This window comes from Aythya fuligula, chromosome 6, assembly GCF_009819795.1.
Source record: "Aythya fuligula isolate bAytFul2 chromosome 6, bAytFul2.pri, whole genome shotgun sequence".
NCBI classification, from domain to species: Eukaryota; Metazoa; Chordata; class Aves; order Anseriformes; family Anatidae; genus Aythya; species Aythya fuligula.
The window spans coordinates 38,172,792-38,196,432 of record NC_045564.1 but is presented as its reverse complement, the minus strand read 5'-3'; the positions used below and the strand labels follow the sequence as shown (position 1 = coordinate 38,196,432).

The following is a 23,641-nucleotide window of genomic DNA, read 5'->3' as shown; positions in this document are numbered from 1 at the left end:
CTTGTCTGTCCTTTGTATTGGAGTCAGTGTTTCAGGGATTACCCTTTTTACAATGAAAACCCAGTCTTCTTCTTCTTCAAAACAAACAAACAAACAAACAAACAAACAAACAAACAAAAACAGTTGAATGTGACCCTTCCAAAGGAAAGGCCCAAAACTGGTTCTGTAAAATGTTTTCTGGAGGCAGTAACAAAAACAAATTGCTTCAGGATTCACCCAGTCAGGCTTTTACATGCATCAGCATTTCTGATTTTTAAAATTTCAGCAAATGAGGTGAACTTCACCTCACAGAAACCATTCACTGACACTAAGTGAAAAGTGGACAGTACTAACATGCAGTACTACAGAGGCACATATTTAATGCTTTAAAGCAGTGCTATTCACTCTCTGCTTCATGGATCACTTCTAATGACACAAGAAACAAGTCTACTATCCTACAGACTTAAGTTAAAAATATGTTCCTATACAGAGGCCCACATACATCCAAGGAGCATTTTTAGTAGCCTACATACCAACAAATGTGGATTTGAGACATTAACACTCAGAAGAAGTCTCTCTACCTTTCTATTTTACTGGAAAGTGAACCATGTATAGTTAATAGAAAATGGCCTGAAAATGCTTTCAAATTCTCAGTTGACCTCCTCCAGAAATATCTGTTTGACAAAACTCTTCAAAGTTCTCTCTGTCAATAGAAAATATTCCACCAACCCCTGGCTGAAGACAGAAGAGGAACAAAAATAAAAAGGAAAGAAGAATATATCCATGCTGCCCTATGGGCTGTGGATAGGTATAACAGGTTTTATTTTGCATACTTACTTAAAATGCAAAAATTGTGATACATCAGAGATATTAAGAGTCATTTTCAACATCCTTTCTAAAAATGATTTACTGAAGATTCAGCTTTCCAATTTTCATTTATGCCTTGAGGACAATTACTAAATGCATTTCATTCAATGAGATTTTCATCTTCTCATGGACAGCACACCTACCCCTGGTAGAAATACAGCCACTTCTCTGCAGGATGTGAAATTTCTGTGTGCTTGGATCCCATACAGAATAAAAATCCCAGCCAGAACTTGCAAGTTCATGACAGCATACACTTTCAAAAACTTCTGTTAAAACATATATTTGATTTTTCTTTTTTTTTTTTTTTTTAACTATACACATTTATACTTTCTTTATGTCAGTTAGCATTTGCACTATCTCACAGAACGCCTTGCTTCTTTCATACAAAAGGATCTTACTAAAATATTTATCATCTCAGAAGTGTAGACTAAAAGTTTCCAAACAGTAATAAAATGTTTCATGCAGTAAAAAGGACTGAATGCTATAATGAGGCATCCCCAAACATCTTCAGAATTAAAATTAACCCATGACTTGCATGACAGCTAAAACACAATCGCCCTATCTGCAGCGTAGCAACTGTTACAGCAAAACCGTGTTCGTCGACAGAAAATGAAGGAAAACGGCAATTACCCTAAAAGACATTTCAAGATTCTCGCCACCCCAGATATCCATTCCTGCATCGTAAGTTCCTATCTCTTCAAAGTAGTTTCTGTCAATAGAAAATAGGCCACCAGCCATAGTAGGGGTCCTAGTTGAAAACAAACAGAAAAGAAAAAAAAAAAAAAAAAAAAAAGAGGAAAAAAAGAAAAGAAAAAATACCTTTTGAAAGACACTGTGGAATTTATCACGTGATACTACAGCACACATCTCCCCAGACATTTTGACTGTAAATATATGCTATGCACAGACATAAGAGCCCCCCCGGCGCCAGCGAGAGCGCTGCCCGAGCGCGAGCGGCCGGGCTGCCCCCGCGCAGCCTTGCAATGGTAAAGTGGATGGAATTGGGCCTGCTGCACCCAGAACAGCAGCGTAAATCCAATCGGAAATGCTTAGCGCAGAGAGTTTAATGCCTCAGCTTTGCCTTAGAGGGAGACTAAATGTGCATAAAATTACCAGGCATAATCTCTCTTAACAGGATTATAAATCCTTACAACAGGCAAATCCAGTCAGAGTGCAACTTCCCTTCGTGTAAAGATGTCCTACTTCCCTGTAAATATCTGCTCTACGTGTCTGGGGGCTTTTTTTAGTGCTCAGTGCCCGCACTGGACGAAGACTGCTCCTTGGAGCCGGCAGGAGCACAGCCCCGTGCCCCTGCCCCAGCCTGGACCCCAGCCTGCCCCCGGCCCCCAGCCTGTGCCAGCAGACCCCCAGCACCCCGGGGGAGGCCACAGGGCTGCTCCTGGCATGGGCTGGGAGCCACAACCCTGCCACCACAGCTGCCCACTGCTGAGGGAGCCCTAAGGCTGCCCCGGTGCCTACGGGTATGCACACACGTACACGTGCAGGTAGCTGCGGCCTGCAGCTGTTAATGAAGGACTCGGTCACAGAAACACACTCATTTACTCCATGGTCTTTTTTAGGGAATTGCTTGTGCATTCTGCTAGGAATAGTTGCTATTCGGTGGTCAGCACAGACCTCTGTCCCCTGGCCCTGTGCAGGGGCAGCGTGAGCAGCACTTCTGCCCTACAGCACAGCATCCACCGGCGTGTATGTGTTTGGGGACAGCCTTATGCAAACGCCATCCCAGAATTTTCCCAACAAACGAGTCAACACCAACAAGAATTGTTCATGTGCACTTCCGGAAAATGCAGTAAAATTGGAAAGCAGCCTGCAGTCAGCAGCAGAGGCAGGGGCAGAGCGGGGCGAGCTGGCACCCCGCAGGCCGCGTGCTGCAGGGCCATGGGGCACTGCCGGGCCGTGAGCAGCTCCCGCTCACCCCCAGACCTCAGCCAGGGCAATTTGTCTGCTGAGCAATTATCTTCCAGCTGCCTATCACTACTGCCATTAAAAAAAAATAAAAAAAAATAATAATAATAATAAAAGAAAGCACAGTTTAACAACACTGCAGTTACCCACACTTTGTTTCTATTTTTCTCCCTGGGCTCTCAGCACCCACAGCTTGGTTAATTAGCCAGCTGGCATTGGGACACAGCTGAACCTTTGTAGGCTTCAAAGCTGCTTCACTGCCCTCACCTCACCCAGTGAGATGGCAAATGCCACTGGTGTGGCACAAGTAAAGCCATTCCTGCTGCTCTGGGACTGAAACCCACAGCCTGTGCCCCCTGTCCTTCCCCTTCCTCCCTTTAGTTCCTTCCCTGGAGGAAGGCAGTTTGCTCGAATACCGTCAAATTTTCCATTCTTGCAAAGATTCAACGTAAATGATTTTTGAATGATGCAATTGAGTTGTACATCAAGATCAGGATTCTTCTGAAATGCCATAGGCAAAAGTTTATGAAAAATAAAAATGCGTTCCCCTAACTACTTGCTAACTGAAATTGAAAGTGCTGAATTTCAGGCTGTAAAAATGTAAGTAACTCTGTACCAATCTATGCCACAGATTCTTAAATAACTGAAATGTAGCAGGCAGGACTATTCTCTGCTATGTAAATTTAATGTTGCATAAACAGATCTGCAGAGCTCTCACTGTAAAAACAGCTGAAACAGTAATTTTAGCAAGAGGCAGGGTTTCTACATTTTTTCTCAGCTTTTTGCTTATTAGCTATATTTTGCCTACTTGGAGTCATACTAGCAACTACAGTAATATGTTATGATTAATGCTAATCATCATTCAAACCCACTTCTCATTTCATTTTGGAGATACGGTCTGCTTTTCATTTCTGTAACTGTTGGCAGCAAGCAGGATTCCCGTTCCTGTACCTACATCTCTAACTTCACAGAAAGAGAGCAGTGCAGCAGAAGGGGTTTTAACAGCTCTGGTTTTGCAGCATCCCAAAGATGCCCCCCCAACACCAGCTTGAGCAGCCTCAAGGGGACTCGAGACCATGCTGTGGCCAGGGGAGCTGGGCCCACAGCCACCTGTCATCACCTCCCCTAAGTCCTGCACCCTGCACATCAGCTCAGCGTGGTCCAAAGTCATGCCTCTAAGTGCACGTCTGTGCCATGGTCAGGGCTCAACCTCTGCTCAATGAAGCCATCGGGTGCAGGAACGCTCCTCAAGCGATGGTGGGCAAGGCCCTTGCTTCCTGCTGATCAGTTCAGCATTAGTCCTAACTAAATGAAGGGCAAGTATGGAAATACCCACAGAAACTTGCTGTGGTTCTGATACTGCGGATGTAAGATGAGATGTTTGTAAATTGACCACAGCACAGACAGTTTTCTAGTGCCCCTGGCAAAATTATGGAAGGAGCAATGAGTTCACTTATCAACAAAACATGTACAAATATTGGCCAAGGATTTTTCAGTGGAAAAAGAGGAAGGTAATAACGAAATCTTTAACAAAACCATTGCATTTCGCTGGCACTCTCCACGACCAGTTACCACTGGATGGGAGATGGGCCACACCTGAGACCTGACTGCATTGCCCAGGACTCTGTTTTAGTAATTCTCCAATCTACCCACACCCACCTGAGCACCTGCAGGAAGCACCTTTACTGCATGGCTGTCTAGGGCCAAAATGCCCTATCTAGGGCTAACCCCAAGAACTGCTCCCCAGGCAACAAGCAGGGTGTTATGCTGGAGCCAGGCTCGGGGCCAGGGGCATCAAGGAGCTGCTGGGGGCAGAGCTCTGGCTGCCAGCTCCCCCCGTGCTCAGGGCAGCCACCCAGGTCCTGCTCCCAGACAGCCCTCTGGGAACAGAAGCCAGATTTGCACTTAAATAACATATTTTGAAAAGGCCTAATCATTTACAAAGTGTGCAAAGCCAGAGGTTACTCGCAATTGCTGGAAGCAACTGCATTTACTTTGCATGGAAACAAGATCAAACCCTTGAGGTGCTTTAAAACAGCAGGGAACAGAATTCACTATTCAAACCAAAGGGCCTGGGTGTATACCGGCCCACAGACGTGAGCCCTGAGGGGTGCTGTACCATCAGAGTATGAAATGCACCTCGCAGCACCACCTGGAAGCCTCCCAAGCTCTCTGGCTCAGGTAATGTTTGCTCTCAAAGCCAAAGATTGCACTTGATTTCTGCAATGCGCCTCAGAATGAAGTATTTGTCTTCAACAGCTCTATCTCTATGACCAATTTTTTCTTCAGGTATTTCTTCTACATATTTCCACCTCCTATTCTCACTTTATGGTCTTGGTCCTAGCAAAGATATTGCACTGACTGAAAGCTCCCTGATATTCTTTCTTTTGCTTCTGATCATTATACATGTAAAAAAATATAATTACATTTTAAAAAAAAATAAACAAGGATGGAAATGCCATTACCTAATGACCACTGACTCCTACCCCCTCCTCCCTCCCACTGGGGGCACTGAGCGGGCACCGCACCATCGGTGTTGCCGCCCCTCACCTACCACTTGTAAACGGGAGCATCTGCAACCTGGAAACGCTTTTGATACCTTCACAAAACTGTGATTCTTTGGGGAAAGGTTACCCGCTTCGACTGCTCTGGGAAAGGTTACGCTGTCACGGTGTTAGCTGACCTGACAGAACGCTAGCTAAAGGAAGAAGAACACGAAAGCAAGGAAAAGGATGTTAAGTGAGTGCTTAAGAATCAAAAGAAGAAAATAAGGGGGGGGGAAAGTGCTACGGGCTCACGTGTAAAGCCCAGCAGCTGCAATGGCGTACGTGCGTGTACCTACACCAGAACCCGTTTTGTCCACGGCAAAGCACTGCTAATTAGTATGGGAGGCACCTATGCATCTCACGGTTTTGTTTGCTAAAAATATGACAAACACCCCAACTTTCTAATAGATTCCAGTAAGAAAGTTCTCCTACAGCTGTACTGCATGACAATTAGCTGTAGGGCTTGAACATCAGAGACACCGAATTAATTAACCTTTTCCCATCAATTCCAGAGATTCCAGCAAGGGTGGATGTTGCAGTTGACTCAAACACCTAACTTACGACTTTAACCATTTCTTTAATTCCATAAAACAAACAAGCAAGCTGTGTTTCACACCCACTAGCTAGAAAGAACCTGGTACCTTCTGGGAACACCTCATGGTCTACGTTTAACTTAGCATTGGGATTAGTGGATGGCTGAGCGCTGTCCATACCAACGAGTGATCTCTCAGCAGCAAGCTATTCTGGTCTTTGTCATAAAAATGTATGTACAATAATAAACGTTACACCCAAACAGTGAATCCTATATAAAATAATTCAAAGAGCCAGAGAGGGGTTGGGGTCAGAAGGGACCTCAAAGCGCACCCGGAGCCACCCCTGCCATGGGCAGGGACTTCCCCCAGCCCAGGCTGCCCAAATCCCACCTCGGGGCAGCCTGGGCCACGGCCTCACTGCCCTCATAGTTTGAAAACACATGCAGTGTGATATTAAATCTAAAAAGGAATGGTAGGAATTTATTAATGGTATTATGAAAGGTAAAAATTTTAGTAATTTTTCCAACTACATGGCTTTTTTAGTGTAACAAAAAGTGTAATTTGAGTGCAATGATTATATTATGCATATGCACAAACTAACATGTAAGCCAACAATTTTTATGTACTCTATGCTCATTCCATTGATTACAGATTAAAAATATGCATGCATACATATTCAGTATATGTAAGACTAAAATAATGTTACAGAATGGTGAAAGCAACATAAAACAAACAAAAAAATGAAGCCATCAATTTGTTTCAAAATTTGTGGTGTGGGTTATACTTTTCTTTCTTTTCAGCCTCTCAATTCTTGAATAGTCAGGTAGCAGCGGTTGCCAAAAACGTTCTGAACTTAGCTGAAATATTACACCTTTTCTCCTGGGATGCTGAATTTGCTATTGTGTTTGACACCTTGAGACTGATTTACGGCTACAATCTCTTGGACCGCTTTTGATAAGCATTTGCAGATAGCAGCTAGCACTGCAAGCAGCTGATGACCTACTGACTGTTATTTCCTAGATGAAGCGCGTTTCACCTCTGCCCAGTTTCCACCAGCTGCCAGTGTTTCCAGATGAAATCTCACATCCCAGTTTTGACTAGGAAGGATGAACTCAGAAGGATTTGGGGATGGCAAGGGTTTTGTACCATAACAGAGATGCTTGGATGATCTGTTTGGATCCCCAGTCTCCCTGGTCAAGTGAGAGGGATGCGTTTGCCTTCACTTCTCATTTCCTGCATCCATAAGACGCCGGAGCAGGGCAGCTTCAGCTGCTTATCGGGTTCCCCTCCCACCAGGTAAAATGGGAGATGACGTGGGCTGTAGGGAGCATCTTATGCCAATACAGAAGAGACCAAAATTTCTCCCCTAGGTGGCCAGAAAGGGCATCTGTGTCGAAAAGCTAACAATTTGTGCCTCAGCCAGCACAATTACACACCCCTGGAGCTATTGCTTCACTCTGAAACACTTGTCAAAGGGATAATTATGGAGCATGTTGCACTTGTCATTAACCTCTGGCTCCTTCACCCCCACTCTGCTCACTAACACCCATCTTTACCAGGAGGAGTCCCAAAACACACAAGCAATCACCAGCTACAAGCTGGCAGGGAAAAAAACTGAAAAGCTGCTTTTTCTGTTTGCTTGTTTTAATAACTTTAAAAGCCAATTACATGCATGGTTCTGGATTAACTTTAAGTAGTCCTTTATTTCAAAATAAGGAAATATGGACTTGGATTTGCATTTCTTTGAAAACTCCCTGTGTCTGTGAGTGGATCCGACACGGGAGAGACAGGAGAACTAGCGCAAGGCGAAGGACGCAAGGGGAGCAGCAGCCAGCGAGGCGTGAGGCTGCGCAGCTCGTTAGGATAATGAACTCCACGAATTTTAACGCACACCTCAGCTGTAATGAAATAGCTTCTGGCACAGCTGACTGAAATAGCTGACTTCACAGCTGGCTGATAAAATTTTAGATCACGAGAAAAACAGTTCTTTTGACTCAAAAATCAGTTCCATCACCCTTCTGCTAACAACAGGGTCCGCTTCTGCTCCCTGGGGCACCGCTTGCATTTACAGCCACCCCATGGACTCCAGCACAGCTCTGCTCCCTGCCCACCGTGAGTTTCCCAAGGGTTTTACACCCAAACAAGGCACTGACATGCACATATCTGGGAAACCAGGCACAACTGGCCCTGAGAGGGTGAGAAACCCAGACCACAACCCAATGGCAGATGCCCTGCTGAGACCTTCCCTCGGCACAGAGCTGACCCGGGTCCTGGTCTGACCCATCGGTGCCCAGAAGGAAGGGATGTGTGATGTGGGAGCTGGGGAATCACAGAATCACAGAATCACAGAATTTTCTAGGTTGGAAGAGACCTCAAGGTCATCGAGTCCAACCTCCAACCTAACGCTAACAGCCCTCCACTAAACCATATCCCTAAGCTCTACATCTAAACGTCTTTTGAAGACTTCCAAGGATGGTGACTCCACCACTTCCCTGGGCAGCCTGTTCCAATGCCTCACAACCCTTTCAGTGAAGAAGTTCTTCCTAACATCTAGCCTAAAACTCCCCTGGCTCAACTTAAACCCATTCCCCCTCGTCCTGTCACCAGGCACGTGGGAGAACAGGCCAACCCCCACCTCGCTACAGCCTTCCTTGAGGTACCTAAAAAGAGCGATAAGGTCGCCCCTGAGCCTCCTCTTCTCCAGGCTGAACAAGCCCAGCTCCCTCAGCCGCTCCTCGTAGGACTTGTTCTCCAGGCCCCTCACCAGCTTCGTCGCCCTTCTCTGCACCCGCTCAAGCATCTCCATGTCCTTCTTGTAGCGAGGGGCCCAAAACTGAACACAGTACTCGAGGTGCGGCCTCACCAGAGCTGAGTACAGGGGGACGATCACCTCCCTAGCCCTGCTGGTCACGCTGTTCCTGATACAAGCCAGGATGCCGTTGGCCTTCTTGGCCACCTGAGCACACTGCTGGCTCATATTCAGCCGACTGTCCACCATCACTCCCAGGTCCTTCTCTGCCTGGCAGCTTTCCAACCATTCCTCTCCCAGCCTGTAGCTCTGCTTGGGGTTATTGCGCCCCAGGTGCAGGACCCGGCACTTGGCCTTGTTAAACTTCATGCAGTTGACCTCAGCCCATCGGTGCAGCCTATCCAGATCCTCCTGCAGAGCTTTCCTACCCTCAAGCAGATCGACACACGCACCTAACTTGGTGTCATCTGCGAACTTACTGAGGGTGCACTCGATGCCCTCGTCCAGATCATCGATGAAGATATTAAAGAGGACTGGCCCCAGCACCGAGCCCTGGGGGACGCCACTAGTGACTGGCCTCCAACTGGACTTGGCTCCATTCACCACGACTCTTTGGGCCCGGCTATCCAGCCAGTTTCTAACCCAACGAAGCGTGCGCCACTCCAAGCCAAGAGCAGCCAGTTTCTTGAGGAGAATGCTGTGGGAGACGGTGTCAAAAGCCTTGCTGAAGTCAAGGGCTGAGATGTCCGGGAAGCTGCCCAGAGCAGCCCACGCTGGGAGCAGACACGGCCCCGAAGCCTCCTGCGGCTTCCTCCCTTCTGCCTGTGCACGAGCATCTACTGCCTCCTCTGAGTACCAGACTCAGCAGTGAGGCACGGTTTCCTCTTTAGCTGGGTAAAGAGGAAAACAAGGTGGTTCCTCAGATGGCTTCCTGAGAAAGAAATCTAAAAAATGCAGTGCTTCCCTGACTCCAGACTTTGAAGAACATAAAATGACAGATTTTGGCCATCTGCAGCGTAAGTAGCTTTGAAAAGCTTTTCTTTGCCCACCCACTGCCTTACCTGGATTCTTTTTTTGCAAAGCTTTGCTGTGAGCTGCTGTCCCCTGAGTTGGCTCTCTCTTTATCTGCCTGTTGCCCACAACTGGGGGTATGCAGGACTGAAATTCTTTCCACTTCATCATGTCTCTTAGACAGGTTTGAAACCATTACATCCACTTGTGAGAGCTTTTTTTTTATTATTATTTTTTTAATTTTATTTTTTTATTTTAGCTTTCATGAAGACCGAAGAAGCTATTAGAGCTGAGCAAATAACCCATGGCAAGTAATTTATTCAATTTGTTTGGTTTCAACTTCATTTAAAATTTTCCTCAAGGTTTTGCTACAGACCTTGGTTTGAGCAATTAAATGAAGGAGGTTAGGAAGGATCAGAGGAGTTCTGGACATATACTTAGATCAGTTTTGACTGGGTGCGCACTGTCATCAGTTTTATTTTCTACGCAACAGAAGCATATCTTTTAAGAAGTGCAAATTATCATAACCGAATGGTGGGGTTAAACATTCAAAAATTTGCTTTTCAGAAATATGTTGTAATATTTATTTTAAATTATGGAAACAGTAATAACTGTAAACATAAGTTCAACGAGGCTATTGGCAGAAAACAAACATACAGGGAACTTCAATACTTACGTAGCTGGTATTAGTTTGAATTATTAAATGTTCAAAAGAAAATGTAATGAGTTTTCTCAGCTCTGATAACCACGTTTCAGCATTAAGGCTAGGTCAGATGTTGTTTTTTTCTGCCCTGAACAGTGTGCCGCAGCTATCTGACATGTACAGTATCTGATACTGCAGCAAAATCTTAAGTATTAGATGTTATTATCTGCATGGACAAGCTAAAGAGTCGAATGTGTAGTATTCTTGGTTCACTCTCCTTACCTTACAGGCAAGGTCCTGTCCCCTTTCCTCCTGTCCATCTCTCTCTGGGGAACTGGATACCAGCGGAAGTTGAGTTTCCAGTTAAACCCCCCGTAAGTCATGTCCGACCCAGCCATGTATTCAAATGTGTCATCGCTGATCACGTCAATGATTGGGCACACAACAGTTTTCCTGTAAGAAAAAAGAATGGCTTTAAAACCAAACTCTTTTTTTCTGAATATCCCATGGTTTTACATTGAGGCTCCTGTGCACAAAAGCCAATTTACCACGGTTCCAGCTTCTCTTCCACAAATGAGGTTGTGCAAACTTCATGTTTTCTGTGGTCAGCAGCTTTTTGGGGATGTTGATTCCTGCTGTGCACCCAAAAGCTGAAAGCTGCCCACTCCTAACCCTGCCTGGGGCCTCCTGCTCGTCAGCCAAATCCTCTCCGCATGGCAGGAGTGACTGCCACACACCTCACCCCTGCAGCACGAACCATTCAGTGCTGGCAAACTCTCCTCCTTACTTCTTACTTACGTGCAATAGTTCCCCCCACGTACCTCTCCTCTTTTCTAATGCTGGCACTGGTGAGATAAACACAAGAATATTTCTGCTTGGGGCTGCAGGACTCGAGCAGGGCTGGTTTTACCATACCCATGTGCCCATGCCTCATGGAGCACACGCAACACACCTTTGGTAAATGAGAACAAAGCCCATCTCCTGTGTCTGCAGGCATGCACGTGCAGGAAAAAGAAAAGGCAAGCAAATTTCAGACACTATGGGAGGTCACAGGGACAAGAAGAAGCGCAGGGTGAAAAGAGGGGAGAAAGATGGGCTAGGACCACTGCAACAGAAATCTGCTCTAAGAATCAAAAGCTTATCATATATTTCGAATGAGATTTAGACATAAATGTTACAGAATACTATATCTTTCTCTTAAATCTTTTAAAATCTTTTTCAGCTCACTGCATCTTTCTCATTTTTACTTTGTTTTTATTATTTATTTTTTATTTTTTTACACAGCGATCAAGGAAGAGCCTGGAGCCCCAGCTGAGGCTGGAGGCAGGTTCCCTGCACCCGGCCACCCGAGAGCCACCTCACCTGTCCTCCTTTATCCTGGCCAGCAGCGGCTCGAGCCAGCCCAGGGTGCACTCGCAGTGCGCGTCCAGGAAGGTTATCACCTGCCCCGTGGAGGCTGCTGCCCCCCGCAGCCGCGCGCGGATCAGTCCTGACCTCTGCTCCATCCGAATGATTTTTATGGAGACTTCCAGCTTTTTCACGTAATTCTCTAGTGAGGTCTTCAAAAATTCTGCCAAAGATAATTGGAAAAAAAAAAAGAAAACACCAAAAAACACATTATTTTAGCTGGGTTCAGCAACTCCTGAGGACTCCAAATCTACCTGCAGAGTGTCTGTGTTGTGCTCAGCCATCCAAGGGCTGCCATGCATGAGCGCTGCCATAACCCAGGAAATGCATTTGGACACATTTATAGATTATCTGAAGACCAAGAGCAGAGCTACAGAGGTTCATACTGCAACTTGGTTCAACGCAGCCATGGAAAACAGTCTGTGCAGACGCACATAATTATCCCAGCACCTCATGGAAACATCACAGAAAAAAAGATTTTTAAGTAAGTCACAATCAGTTTCCTAGAAATAAGTCACCAATAAATACCGAGTGTAAAATGATTACGCTTTTGCTACAGCTAAATACAAATATGGCTATATTTGATGAATTTCACCATTTGAACCCTCTAGAACTCCTAAATTTGTTGCTTTTAGAAAAATTACTTGGTCTTGCACAAGGTGAAGATGTTTACGGTTCCATCCATTCCATTTACAGAACATGATTCCCTTTTCCAGATAATATCACATTTCACAGCTTTATTTCTAAACACCGATTTAAAAATAAGGTTACTTTAAATTAAAAGGGACAACACCAAAAGAAATGAGCCACAAATACCAGCTTATCAATAGAGCAGTAGAAGGAAATTGGCTCAGCCTGGACATTCAGTAAAACCTGAAGCACAGCACAGGGCTCCTGAGAGACAGCGAGGGAGAGACAAAAAGAGAGAGATGGAGAAGGATTCTGCTGTTCGCAGCAACGTGAAATGAGAAACCATAGTGCAAAACAGGACTAATGAAATTCTGGCTAGGAGCACCACACACAGCCTTCCAGCCTGATAACCAACCTTCGTCTCTGTTACTATCTGAAATTGTATTTTAGCTCTTGCCTATCGATGCAATGGTGCAGCATCCCCAAACGGCGCTACAAGGACACGTGAAGTGCAACTCCTCCCCGCAAACACCCACCTCTCTCGCTGGCATCATCGACCAGGATGATTTCAGCAAGCAGGTGATGAGGCGAGCGGTTTATAACGCTGTACACCGTCCGAAGCAAAGTGCTCCAGGCTTCGTTGTGGAACACGATGACTACGCTTGTGTTCGGGAGCTCGTCAGGGTAGACTTTTGTCTTGCACCTGCCAACACATACAGAAAAAATAGATAGAAAGGGTGAAGTTAATCTTTAAGAAAATCCTAAGGAGCTCTATCAACAGGAAAGACTCAAGGAAAAGGAGCTCTAAGCCTGTTGAACAGGATATATTGCAAGCCAGCTATTGATCTCTTCATGCTCCCAAGGGAGAAGACCAAGAGGCAAAGGGACTTGTAAATTCTGTTTTCTTGCTAAGAATGCATGGAGAAGCCCCCAGAGGTGGGGCACCACTGCACTCACTGCCCACGGAGACACAGGGCTCCTCCCTCCCACGTGTTTCTGCACCCTGAAAACAGCATCCGGAGCCACAGCCTGAGCACTGCTGGCACCTCAAATGCAAAAATTGGCTGTGCACAAGACGAGGTGCAATTAACATACAGCATATCAAGCAGTTAACAGTTAGGCTAAGTAAGTCTTTTATTGTGACAAATCCCAAATCCTGTGATTTCAGATGCACACACCTCCAAGACCTTCCCATTTTCAGTGGCTTCTTGAAAAGAAGAAAAAAATTACTATTTTCCAGAACACTCTGTATGCCCATTCAGTGCAAGAACAAGCGGCGAATATCTCACCTATTTTCTGAAACTGCAGAAATCAAGGCAAAGTGAACAACAGATACCAAACACAGCTGATTTTACAAATGCACATTAGAGTTATTTGCTTACTACTAAAGTCAATCCAGAAATCTGTTTATTCTCTCCAGATCTGACACGTTTCAAAAATACAAGCGTACCTACATCCATCTGTCAGCACAGGTCAAATCTATTTAAACACACTCAGTATGGACTGTTAACCATGGTGACTTAAAACAGTTTCAATTTTTTTTTTTTTTTTTTTTTGATATTGCATTATTTTAGGATCTTCTAGCTCTAACCATTATATTATTACCATGCTCCTAATGCAGGAAGGCACTTCCAGCACAGATAGGTAAGCATGTATTTGCTTTCTTCAGCAGAGGTATACACACACTAGTGAATTAACCCGTACATAATGTAAGAATAAACTACATATGGATGTTAGTGCATATTCTTCATAATACCACATATTCAAAGCTTCACCAAAAAAATCTAAATTAATGAATTATTTACTAGCATGTATATACTCTGCATTCTCTGTGACACAAGCACAATGTTATCACTTTTATCTATGTTATTTGAAAAATCAACCAGTCCAGCAAATGCAATACTTCCTTAGGCGAAGCCTCCTTAGCACATCAAACTTCTGTATGAAGAGCCATGAAACAAATGGCTAAAGTCCCTAAACAAAACTCAGCTTGTCCATAAAGTTTCTTTCATAAACATCATCTACCATAACAAAACTCTCTTTAAGCTTTTTTTCTGCCTCATTGACATTAAAATGGGGCTAACAGTAGCTATCCACATATACATAAGCACATATATATGTGTGCACATGTACGTAACAGTCTTGACATCCTTTTGATGAGCACCACTGGAGTTTGTTTGTAAGCATCCCGCCTTTGCAACTTCAGCCACCCGATTAATTATATGTCTAGACATCAGCTATGATTTAGATTCAAAGTTCATATTAAAAAAGTTTGTAACTCATTAACCTCCACGTCCACTGAGGTGTCTAAGAGTGCAAGCTTAGCAGAACAATGTGTCCAAACCCAGACATTTCGAATTTATTTATTTCAAAAGCACACTGAAAGGGCATATACAAAGCTGGCATAAGCCTGATTGGCCCATATTTCACAACAATCATTTTAATTACATTTAAAACAGATATAATTTTGGAAATTGGAAGAGATATGTTACATAAGATCATGTTTAAAAATGTTCAGAGATATTCACCAGCAATGAAATGAAGAGAAGAGAAGGAAGAGATATCTCCTTGTTTGCAGCTTAACGCTAAATTGGTAGTACAAGCGGAATATTAAGGAACAGAATGTTTGTCATCAGGTCGTGTTTGCCAAGATCTCCAGAATTTTAGCCATCATTCTGGTTATTCTCCAAGGTACGTGAGGGTACCCAGAGAAGCTAAGGGCTAGGTAAGTTCAGGACATTTCTCAAGAGGTTGCATGTCCTATGTTTTGCAGCAGAGCCATCTAAATGATAACAAATCTTGCCATGAAAGCCTGGGAGCAGCATCCTTACTGCATGTCCTTCAGAGCTTCCACAGTGACCACATGAGGTAATGCACCATGAAGGCAGGAATCCCTCTCCTGTCACTACCGAGGGCTCTCTGCACGCCCCTCCTTAGTCTCTCAGACAATTACACGGTGGGATTATCCTCCCTGGAGGAGGATTATTCCATTTCCAAACGAGTTCATTCTGGCGGGATGCTATGTATAGTTTCTCAGCTACATCAAGTGATGAACTGGGATTTGTTGATATCTGGTCTGCTCATCAGAGACTAAATTAAACCCATACACTTTGTTTAATTTGGGTCATTTGCTTTCAGTAGAAAATGTAAATGCCAGTACTTTGTCTGCATTATAGCATAAAATCCATATTTCATTAGATGTTATTGCAGCACTTAACCTGCCCAGAGCAGCCCTGAGCCCAGCCTGGGCGGCGCAGCGGGCCCCGCGCTGACCTCCACCCACAACACGCAGCAAACCCAGGAGCCATGAAAACCGAGGCTCTGCAGCGAGTTTAACTTCCTCCTGCTTTCTGGGAGCTTCTGGAAAGCTTTCTGGGAGCTTTTTGGGAGCTTACACGGCACCTCTGCTGTGTAAGGCAGAGGCCAGGGGCAAGGCATCGCCCAGGCAGTAACACTGAAAGCAAAGGTAAATTTGGGGGTTGTCCATGTTTGTGCTCTAGCTATCAGAAAGGGTTTTGTACATATTTTTTGGTTTCCTCCAAGTCTTTGAACATCACAGCTTTTGACAGCCTAAGTTATTTAGGCCATCTGATGATGCCAGCCACTTTGGCTCCAAGAAAAACATGAAGCACCATGGCGTAGCAATACGTTACGCTCACCTTAAAGACCTGAGTATTGCAGGGCAGTACTGCTGCTGCTGCCGTCCCATGCCCTTCCCCAGGACAGTTTCATCACCACCAGTCCCTGTCCCACCCCTGCTGGTGTTCCAGCGAGCAGACACCTGCTGAGCACCCTGCTCACACGGAGGTGTTTGTAAGCTCAGGGAGGATAAAAACCTTCCACTTCCCGTTACCGAAATAATTACAGTGACTCACGCTGCATTTTTTCTACTTCAAAAATACACCGCGCACTGACGAAGTGATAAATAAGTCATCTGCTCCTCACACAGCTATCAAGCACAAGGACTCCTGCTTTGCCTCCCCTCCGTTATTTACAATGCGTGCTGATTGTTCAACATGCACCAACACTGGAAACACGTTCCCAGAAACATTGGTTTTTCTCATGCAGTCATCAGATGTTACTTTATGAATACACATGAAGTAAATACAGCTGTTTAAATGCGAGAAAAACACATTTTTCAAGATCAATAACATGGAAACAGAGTGAGACTCTATTTACCATCTTTCCCGTTGGCAAATTACGTGCACATGAAGGGCTGCGCTGTGATTTTCTCTCTTCCAGAATTGTACTGAAGCTCTCAGGAAGCAACTCAAGACAGAAAGTCATACAGAAAAGCAAAATACTTGGAGGAAAAAAATGAGACTATAACAATTATATACTATTTGTTATGTAGTATTTTTGATACGACGCATTGGGGAACAAAGAACTATGTTAAATATATCTGGTTTATACGGCTCGGGGGATTTTCGTGATTATTTAGTCATTACCTTCTGGTGCTTTGCATCAGTGAAAATGCAAAACATGAAAACGCAAAGGAAAGGCTTGTCACATTGAACACTGGCACAATTCCTCTTGCTGCAGCTGACTTGCTGTGCCACGCCGAGCCAGCCCAGCCCTGCCGACCACCCTGCTGCAGGACCGCGGCCACCACGGTGCCACCAGCACCAACACACGCAGCCTCTCCGGGAGCACAGCAGCACGATGTGCCCTCGTGGCTCCGTCCCCATCAGCGGCAGGGCAGGGCAGCTGCCTCACACAGCTCAGGGACAGGTTAGGAAAGAGAAAAAGGAGGCAGCCCAGGAATCAGTGATATAGAGGGGTTATCGGCCCGATACAGCACGGGGATCCCAGATTGCAGGCGCAGGCAGACCGAGCATCCAGCAGCAGTGCATGCCGCAGGCTGAGGTAATAGGAAGAGAAGAAGGATGAATGCACCACTTCCCGGCACTGAATTAGTAAACCCTTGGCTTGCCACACAGCGCATCCTCCGTCCATTTTTAATTCAGATCCATGTTCTCATCAATACTACATGCGCAGCTGTGGTGGCATTTTCATCCAGGTATCCAGCACGCGTTTATTTGTATCACCACGAACGGACACACCTATGCAGATATGAAGAGGACTTGAACAGTGCCCATTAAACCCCAGCTGTGACCGACCTGCCAGGTGCTCGCAGGGGTTCAGCAAGGTGGGTGGACGAGGCAGAGGTCTCCTGACACCCCTCGGACAGCCCTGCCACACACACCTCTTCCTCTTGCAGCTCTCCACAGCCACCACCTTATCGCAGCCCATTTCCTGAGCGCGGATGCCTCCCTGCAGCTCATGCAACCACAAGCCATCAGTTCATCCAGGGCAGCCATCACGCCTCGTACCTACACTGCCACATACAACACAAGGTCAGAGCTCTAAAACTGAGAGCAGTATCAGGACATGAGAAAAACTCACTCATAATTTAAAAGAAGTGCACCTTAAGACCCGTAACAAAGACTGGCATAACCAGAGCGATGAATTTCCCATTATGCAGCAAGATCATCTGCAGCACTGCCTGCTAAAAATGACAACACTGGAGTTTCTTTAACTGCCAAAGCATCAGAAGTTATACGGCAAATTAAATCAATAAACTCATCTCTGTATGGAAGGGTTACCTTCCAGTAAACTTAATTCTCTGCAGTTTTATTATTATTGTCTTAGTGTCACGTCCAGGTATGTCATTTTGCCAAGAACGATCAACAATTACTTTACACAAAATGAAAGAATTCACCTTTAAATAGGTTATCACATTCCCAAAGTGGTTTTCCTCCTAGGATGAATCAATATTGAATTAATATTTAAATAAAGGACAAAGAAGAAAACAGAAAGAAACATCATTAATTTTTAACACATACTAGAACAACGCCATGTATTTAAATGTGTTCTTATTTGGAAAGAAGTATGTGTCACATGCCAATTCTGGGGAAAATACTTACCACTTCCCAAGTGAGCTCAGGGAAACTCAGATATTTATTTATAGGTGACTTAAGCACTGCTCTTTGGTCGTGCTGCTGCCAGGCACTGTTGGGAGGCAGGCGGTGCAGGGGGAGCAGCACTGCTCGGTGCTGCCTTTGGGGCAGTGGATGTTGGATGACCTGAGCCGGGCGGATCACCAGTGTACCCAGCTGATTCTGCTCTCGGGATTTCACAGGTGCCCAGAGTTGTGGCTGCCCCTTCCCTGGGGTTCAAGGCCAGGCTGGATGGGATTTGGGCAGCCTGGGCTGCTGGAAGGTGTCTCTGCGTATGGCAGGGGTTGGATTTACATGGGCTGTGAGCTCTTTCCAACCCAAACCATTCTGTGACCCTATGAAATCATGCCAGCGTGCAAGGTCTCGATGCTCTGGCGTTACTCACCACTGCTGAGGGGCATGCACCATTGCTCGGCAAAGCTGGTGGCCAGCCTTGTTCCTTTACCTCCCTCTGGAACCAGAACAAGCTGCCATCATCGCCTCACAAGATGCCAAACCACATTAATGGGTATTGATTATACACCAGGCACTTTATGATGCTTTATTCCGCACTTTATGATGCTTTATTCCATGCTAATACCACATAACAAAAGTTGTTTGTGCTCTGCTGTATCAGGCTTTCAAGCACACACAGCTACTGCATTATTCCAGGGTGGTAGCGCTGGTATCCACAGAAATATTCATAGATAACTGAATTCGAAGTAATTTCATCTTGAAACAGGCTTTAAAAACGTAAGGAATGGCACACTTCAGTTCCAAAATATTCCCACAAGCCAACAGCTTACTCCACGGTCAGTAATAAGAGAGGGCCACTTCTGGTTTCCCTCCTGGAGAAGGACAACCAAAAGCCCCATCTCCCTTTGGCAAAAATCACCATGCACCTCACACCACGCTAAATGCAGCACTGGCATGACACAGCCCTCCGCATGCGCCTGTGGAGAGCTGCATTTGGGGAATGCTCCCAAGCCACAAACCTTCCCTTCAACGCCGGTAACTGCGCCATGTTCAGATCACCCCACTGCTTGGGGTTTTGGTTTTGGTTTCTAAAAATCACGCTTTGGAGTATAAGTCAACCACTCGCAGCAAGCAATAATTTATTCCTGGGTAAGCAGTAACTTTTGGACTAGAGAATCCCATGGCCTAAATACAGCTTCCTCGTATACAGCGTGTGTGAGATCTGTTAGGTACGGAAATTCAGACCGCTCTAATGAAATACATGGTACAATATTACGAACAGAAGAAAAGGCTGAGCACTTGAATTCCCTGCCAGAATCGGAGAATTATTTTCAGCTCAATTTGTCATTTCTCCCCCCTGCCATGCCCCACGTAAATGCTAACTCGGCAGGAGCTGCAGAAGGGTCCATTTCTGATGGCCGTGCAGAGAACCAGCACTCAGCCAGGAAAACATCGCATTGCCATGGATGAGATCCTGCTGCCACGTCTCAATACACACCGCTTTAAACTCTGCTTTAATAAATTCACTTAAATTGCACCAGCTCCTATTTTAAACTGAAATTTATGCAAATAAAAGGTAAATAGGAAATAACTGAAAAGGAATTTATTTCACTTAGAGGAAAGAATTGTGCCAGAACCGCATCCACATTGCCTTACTGAATGTTATTGTATCAAAATACTCCAAAGCTAATCAAGTCTTACATCCAGCAGATGAAAGATGTGAAAATCTCATGAAAATTGTCTCCGGTATGTCATTACAGAGTATAAACAGGTTTGCACTTTGCAGGAGCGAAGACCCTCCAAGCACCCCTTCAGCTACCTCTGTTCATCAGGCTTCGGGTATAGCCTGAACAGCAAATATTCCTTGGGGGGTTTCAACCCCAAATTCTGCTTCAATATTTTAAAAGTTACTTCTGAAGTCATTTACTAAATGCTCAAAGTTCTTTTTATGTTTGAGGAAGATCATAATAACACAACACAGTATTATTAGTATCATAATTATTACTATATTATAAGCAAACAACATTGCATAGAGGATGCTTTTTCAGGGGACTTTACTACAGGCCCCTTCTTTCTTTCTCTACTTTTTCCAATTAAGAAAAAAATTTAAGATCTGCCAGTCCTAAGTACTTTAACCGTCAGCTGAAGGGATTTTTACATTACCCTTAAATGGAAGTATCAATACCCCCCCAAATTTGAAAATGATAGCAATTACATGTGGCTTGCAGCTCAATTCAGGACAAGTCTGTAATGGAAGTGACAATCGATCAGATGAGGCTTTCTGCGATGGCTTTTCATCGTTAATTTTGTTCCATTTCCATCGCCATTTTTTATTTTATCATTGCTGAATCCTCTTTGAAATTCACCAGGCTAACCCTCCCCTACTTCTTAATGTATTTCCCAAAATACTTTAGCAAGTATTAACTTTGGGTCCCAAAACCTCTTACTTGGAACATTTCCACAGACCGCCTTGTCTGTCACAATCTGCCTGGCGCAGAGGATGGCAGCCTGATCTTCGGGCTCTGTAGCAGCCTCTAGAGCAGGATCTGAAGCCGCCAGCTAAGGGAGAAGTTCTGCTCACAGCACGTGAAGACAAGAGCAGTGCCATACCTTGGTGCCAGCCGCTTGGCTCTTCACCCCGTGTTTCCAGTAAGGCACTGCTCGATGATGCGCTTTGCAAGGCAGGTAAGCGCCGTGCTGCATTCAGAGCAGATGGCTGCTTCTCATTCTGCAGCAGCCCCGTCCATGGGCTGAGCCCACATGAAACAGCTCTTTTATGGACATAACCCACAATCCTGGTGCTCTGCACCCTCTGCTTTACACTGTGGAACGACTGCAGGGGACAAGGGGTGCCCCCCCGGGGGCAGCTCACCAAGGCAGCACGTTGGGCATGCCACTGCTCCCACACCCTGCACTGCCCAGGGACCCGCTGGAGCACATCCCCGAGTCGAGCACTGCACAACTGGAAGCCCAGAAGCCAGCTCACGGTGCCCATCCAAAGCTGGCAGTTTCCCTTACAGCCACTTTTTGTTTCAGCGAAGCCGGAATGCTGCGATGTGCACACCTGCAGTGCCAAAGCCCCCTGCATAGTGCTGATAAAAGCTGAACCAGGGGTCCTTAACGCCTTTGCTGTCCACATTCAGTGCTTGACGATCCGGTTGTAGAAGCATCTATCACACTGCAGGGCTGAGATGGCATTTACTTGCCCCACTCCCTAACCTCTTCAAAACAAAACAAAAAAAAACCAACAAGCATAACCATGCGTTTTAACCACTAAGGGCTCTTACTTTAGTAAAGAAACTATGATCGGCTGGTTTCTTGCTGCGGAATATAATTTTGCGGGCTGTTCTCACTTCTCAGTTGAACCTCGAGGCTCATCCCCACGTCTCCCTAACAGGTACATAGGAAAGCTGAACGACAACCGGCTGGGCCAGCGGCAGCAATCACAGCATCGGCAGCCTCCGAGCCCTGCCCGGCAGAGGGGACGGCTCTACATGAAGGAAGCAATTTCATGCTTGAGCAGCCCTGTGCTATTAAAGCAGCAAATTGGGTCTGAGCCGCTTCCCAGGGTGGATGCTGCTGCCAGAGAGGGATGGGACCGGTCTGGGGGTACACGGGGGTGCTGCCCTGGGGCTGCTGCAGAAAGAAAAGCAAAACTGATACAAGATCATCTAGCAGAAATGTGCATATTTTTCATTTAAATACTACATATCCTCCTAAAGTGCATACTGTGTGAGGACTAGCACCTAACAGTTCAACCCGTCATTGTTATGTCATTTAGGGTATTTGCAGTAAAATTAGGAACATGCTTATCCTTGTAATGCTTACATGCTTATCCTAAAAAAAGTTTTACAAGACAAGCAAGCCAGGTAAATCAACATCTTCAATCAACCCCCTTCACAGCCCCCAGCACCATCCCCATCTCCAAGGCTCTGGGGACAAGCTGCGTGCCCCCTGACCTGCAGGCGCTGTGGGAAAGGAGCGGTGCTAAGGGGCCACTGGGGCTGGCTTCAAATTTTTGACTGAAAGGAAACTGAGAACAATACCTGCCAAATACCATTAAGGTCCTTGCCATAGGAACTAAATATGCTTCATTTTATATAAACTGTTAAAGTGTTGATTAATATCCAAAGTCACCTGAAATCATCGATAAAGGAAATAGCTCTTCTTTTTGATCCTGCCTTAGAGCAATTTTTCCATAAATATCATTCTTTACACTTAAGTAGAATGACTTTTGGGGTCTCTCCAGTGAGGCCACTGCCCTAAGCTGACAGCAGTGCTCCCAGGAACTGAAATTTGTTTTCAGCTGCTTTACACCTAAGGAAGGAGGTCTTTTATTTCCTATGTCCCCATATTAACTGCCCAACTCCAAAGCAGACTGCAGAGCACATAAAGCAGCACGCCAACGAGAAGCAGGTTTGTATTTCTGGAAGTCACACTCTCTGGAAGTTCTCTGAACAAAGGACATCTTCAAAGATCCACATGTATCAGTGTCTACAAATAAATGCCACCACTAAGCACCAAGTACTTGGCCAACAGCCCAGAACGCTTGCCCAGCCTCCACACGCAGTCCTTTCTAGCAGCATTTCTGCCACTTCTGTGCACCTCCAGATGTAAAGAAGCTTCATCCAAGTTCAGATCAACACCAGTAGGCTACTTCCATTCCAACTTGTTGTACAAATACACCCTACTGAGCGTTCACATGTTCTGCTCTCCTTCCGCGCGGGCGCTCTGCCGGCGGTGCGGGATCCAACACCTCCCCTTTGTGTCCGCGGCTGTTCTCCCACATGCAGCAGGCTCCACTTGGCACACGCACAGCATCCTCATCTCTGCATCGCTCCCTCCTTGCCAAAACCACAAATAACTGGTTGTCACTCTGATAAAGTAATTGGAAGAAAGGCACTTTTTGCTAGGCAGTAGTGGCGTGAAGCAAAGCAAACTGCTGGTGTTGAGCGGGGCTTGCAGGAGCGATCCCAAACCCACCTGAAGAGGTGCTCCTGCAGCTCTGGCACGCTTGGTAGAGGCTAGGGGTCTCCAAGGGTAATCAACACAACACCACCAATCCATTTTTAATTTCAGTAGCAATCCTGTGCATGAGAATCTCATGGTGGTGGGTACTGCTTTGGCAGCAGGGGAATTGGGAGTTAACAAACTGAACACCCTGTGAGCTCCCGTGGCTTCTTGGGGTTGCCCCGAGACACAGCAGCTGCCACGCTGTTAGAAAACAGAGTGTAGGTAGCATTTTCCCAAATACACCAGGATGCTTTTGAGAGAGGCCATAATTTGGAAGCCCCAACTTAAACGTCTATGTGGAAGCGTAACCGAGAGGAGCTCCTCTCCCTTAGGGCAGGTAAGGCAATGGGGTGATGGCATGCTGCCCCTGCCCCGGGCAGCCCCCCATGGGAAGCTGCAGTACAGATACAGCACAAAGCCAG

The 23,641-nt window shown here is 45.6% G+C and overlaps 1 protein-coding gene across 4 annotated transcripts in view; it reads right to left on the bottom strand.

Annotated features, from left to right (window-relative positions):
* GALNT13 (polypeptide N-acetylgalactosaminyltransferase 13) overlaps positions 1-23,641 on the bottom strand; it is a 127,715-nt gene that overhangs the window by 46,200 nt on the left and 57,874 nt on the right. For all 4 annotated transcript variants that reach the window (XM_032189990.1, XM_032189988.1, XM_032189991.1 and 1 more), the window contains exons 5-8: positions 12,828-12,994; positions 11,617-11,824; positions 10,537-10,707; positions 1,477-1,594 (exon numbers count right to left, since the gene is read on the bottom strand). In XM_032189990.1, coding sequence (XP_032045881.1) covers positions 1,477-1,594; positions 10,537-10,707; positions 11,617-11,824; positions 12,828-12,994 — 664 coding nt within the window. The remainder of the gene's footprint in view (positions 1-1,476; positions 1,595-10,536; positions 10,708-11,616; positions 11,825-12,827; positions 12,995-23,641) is intronic.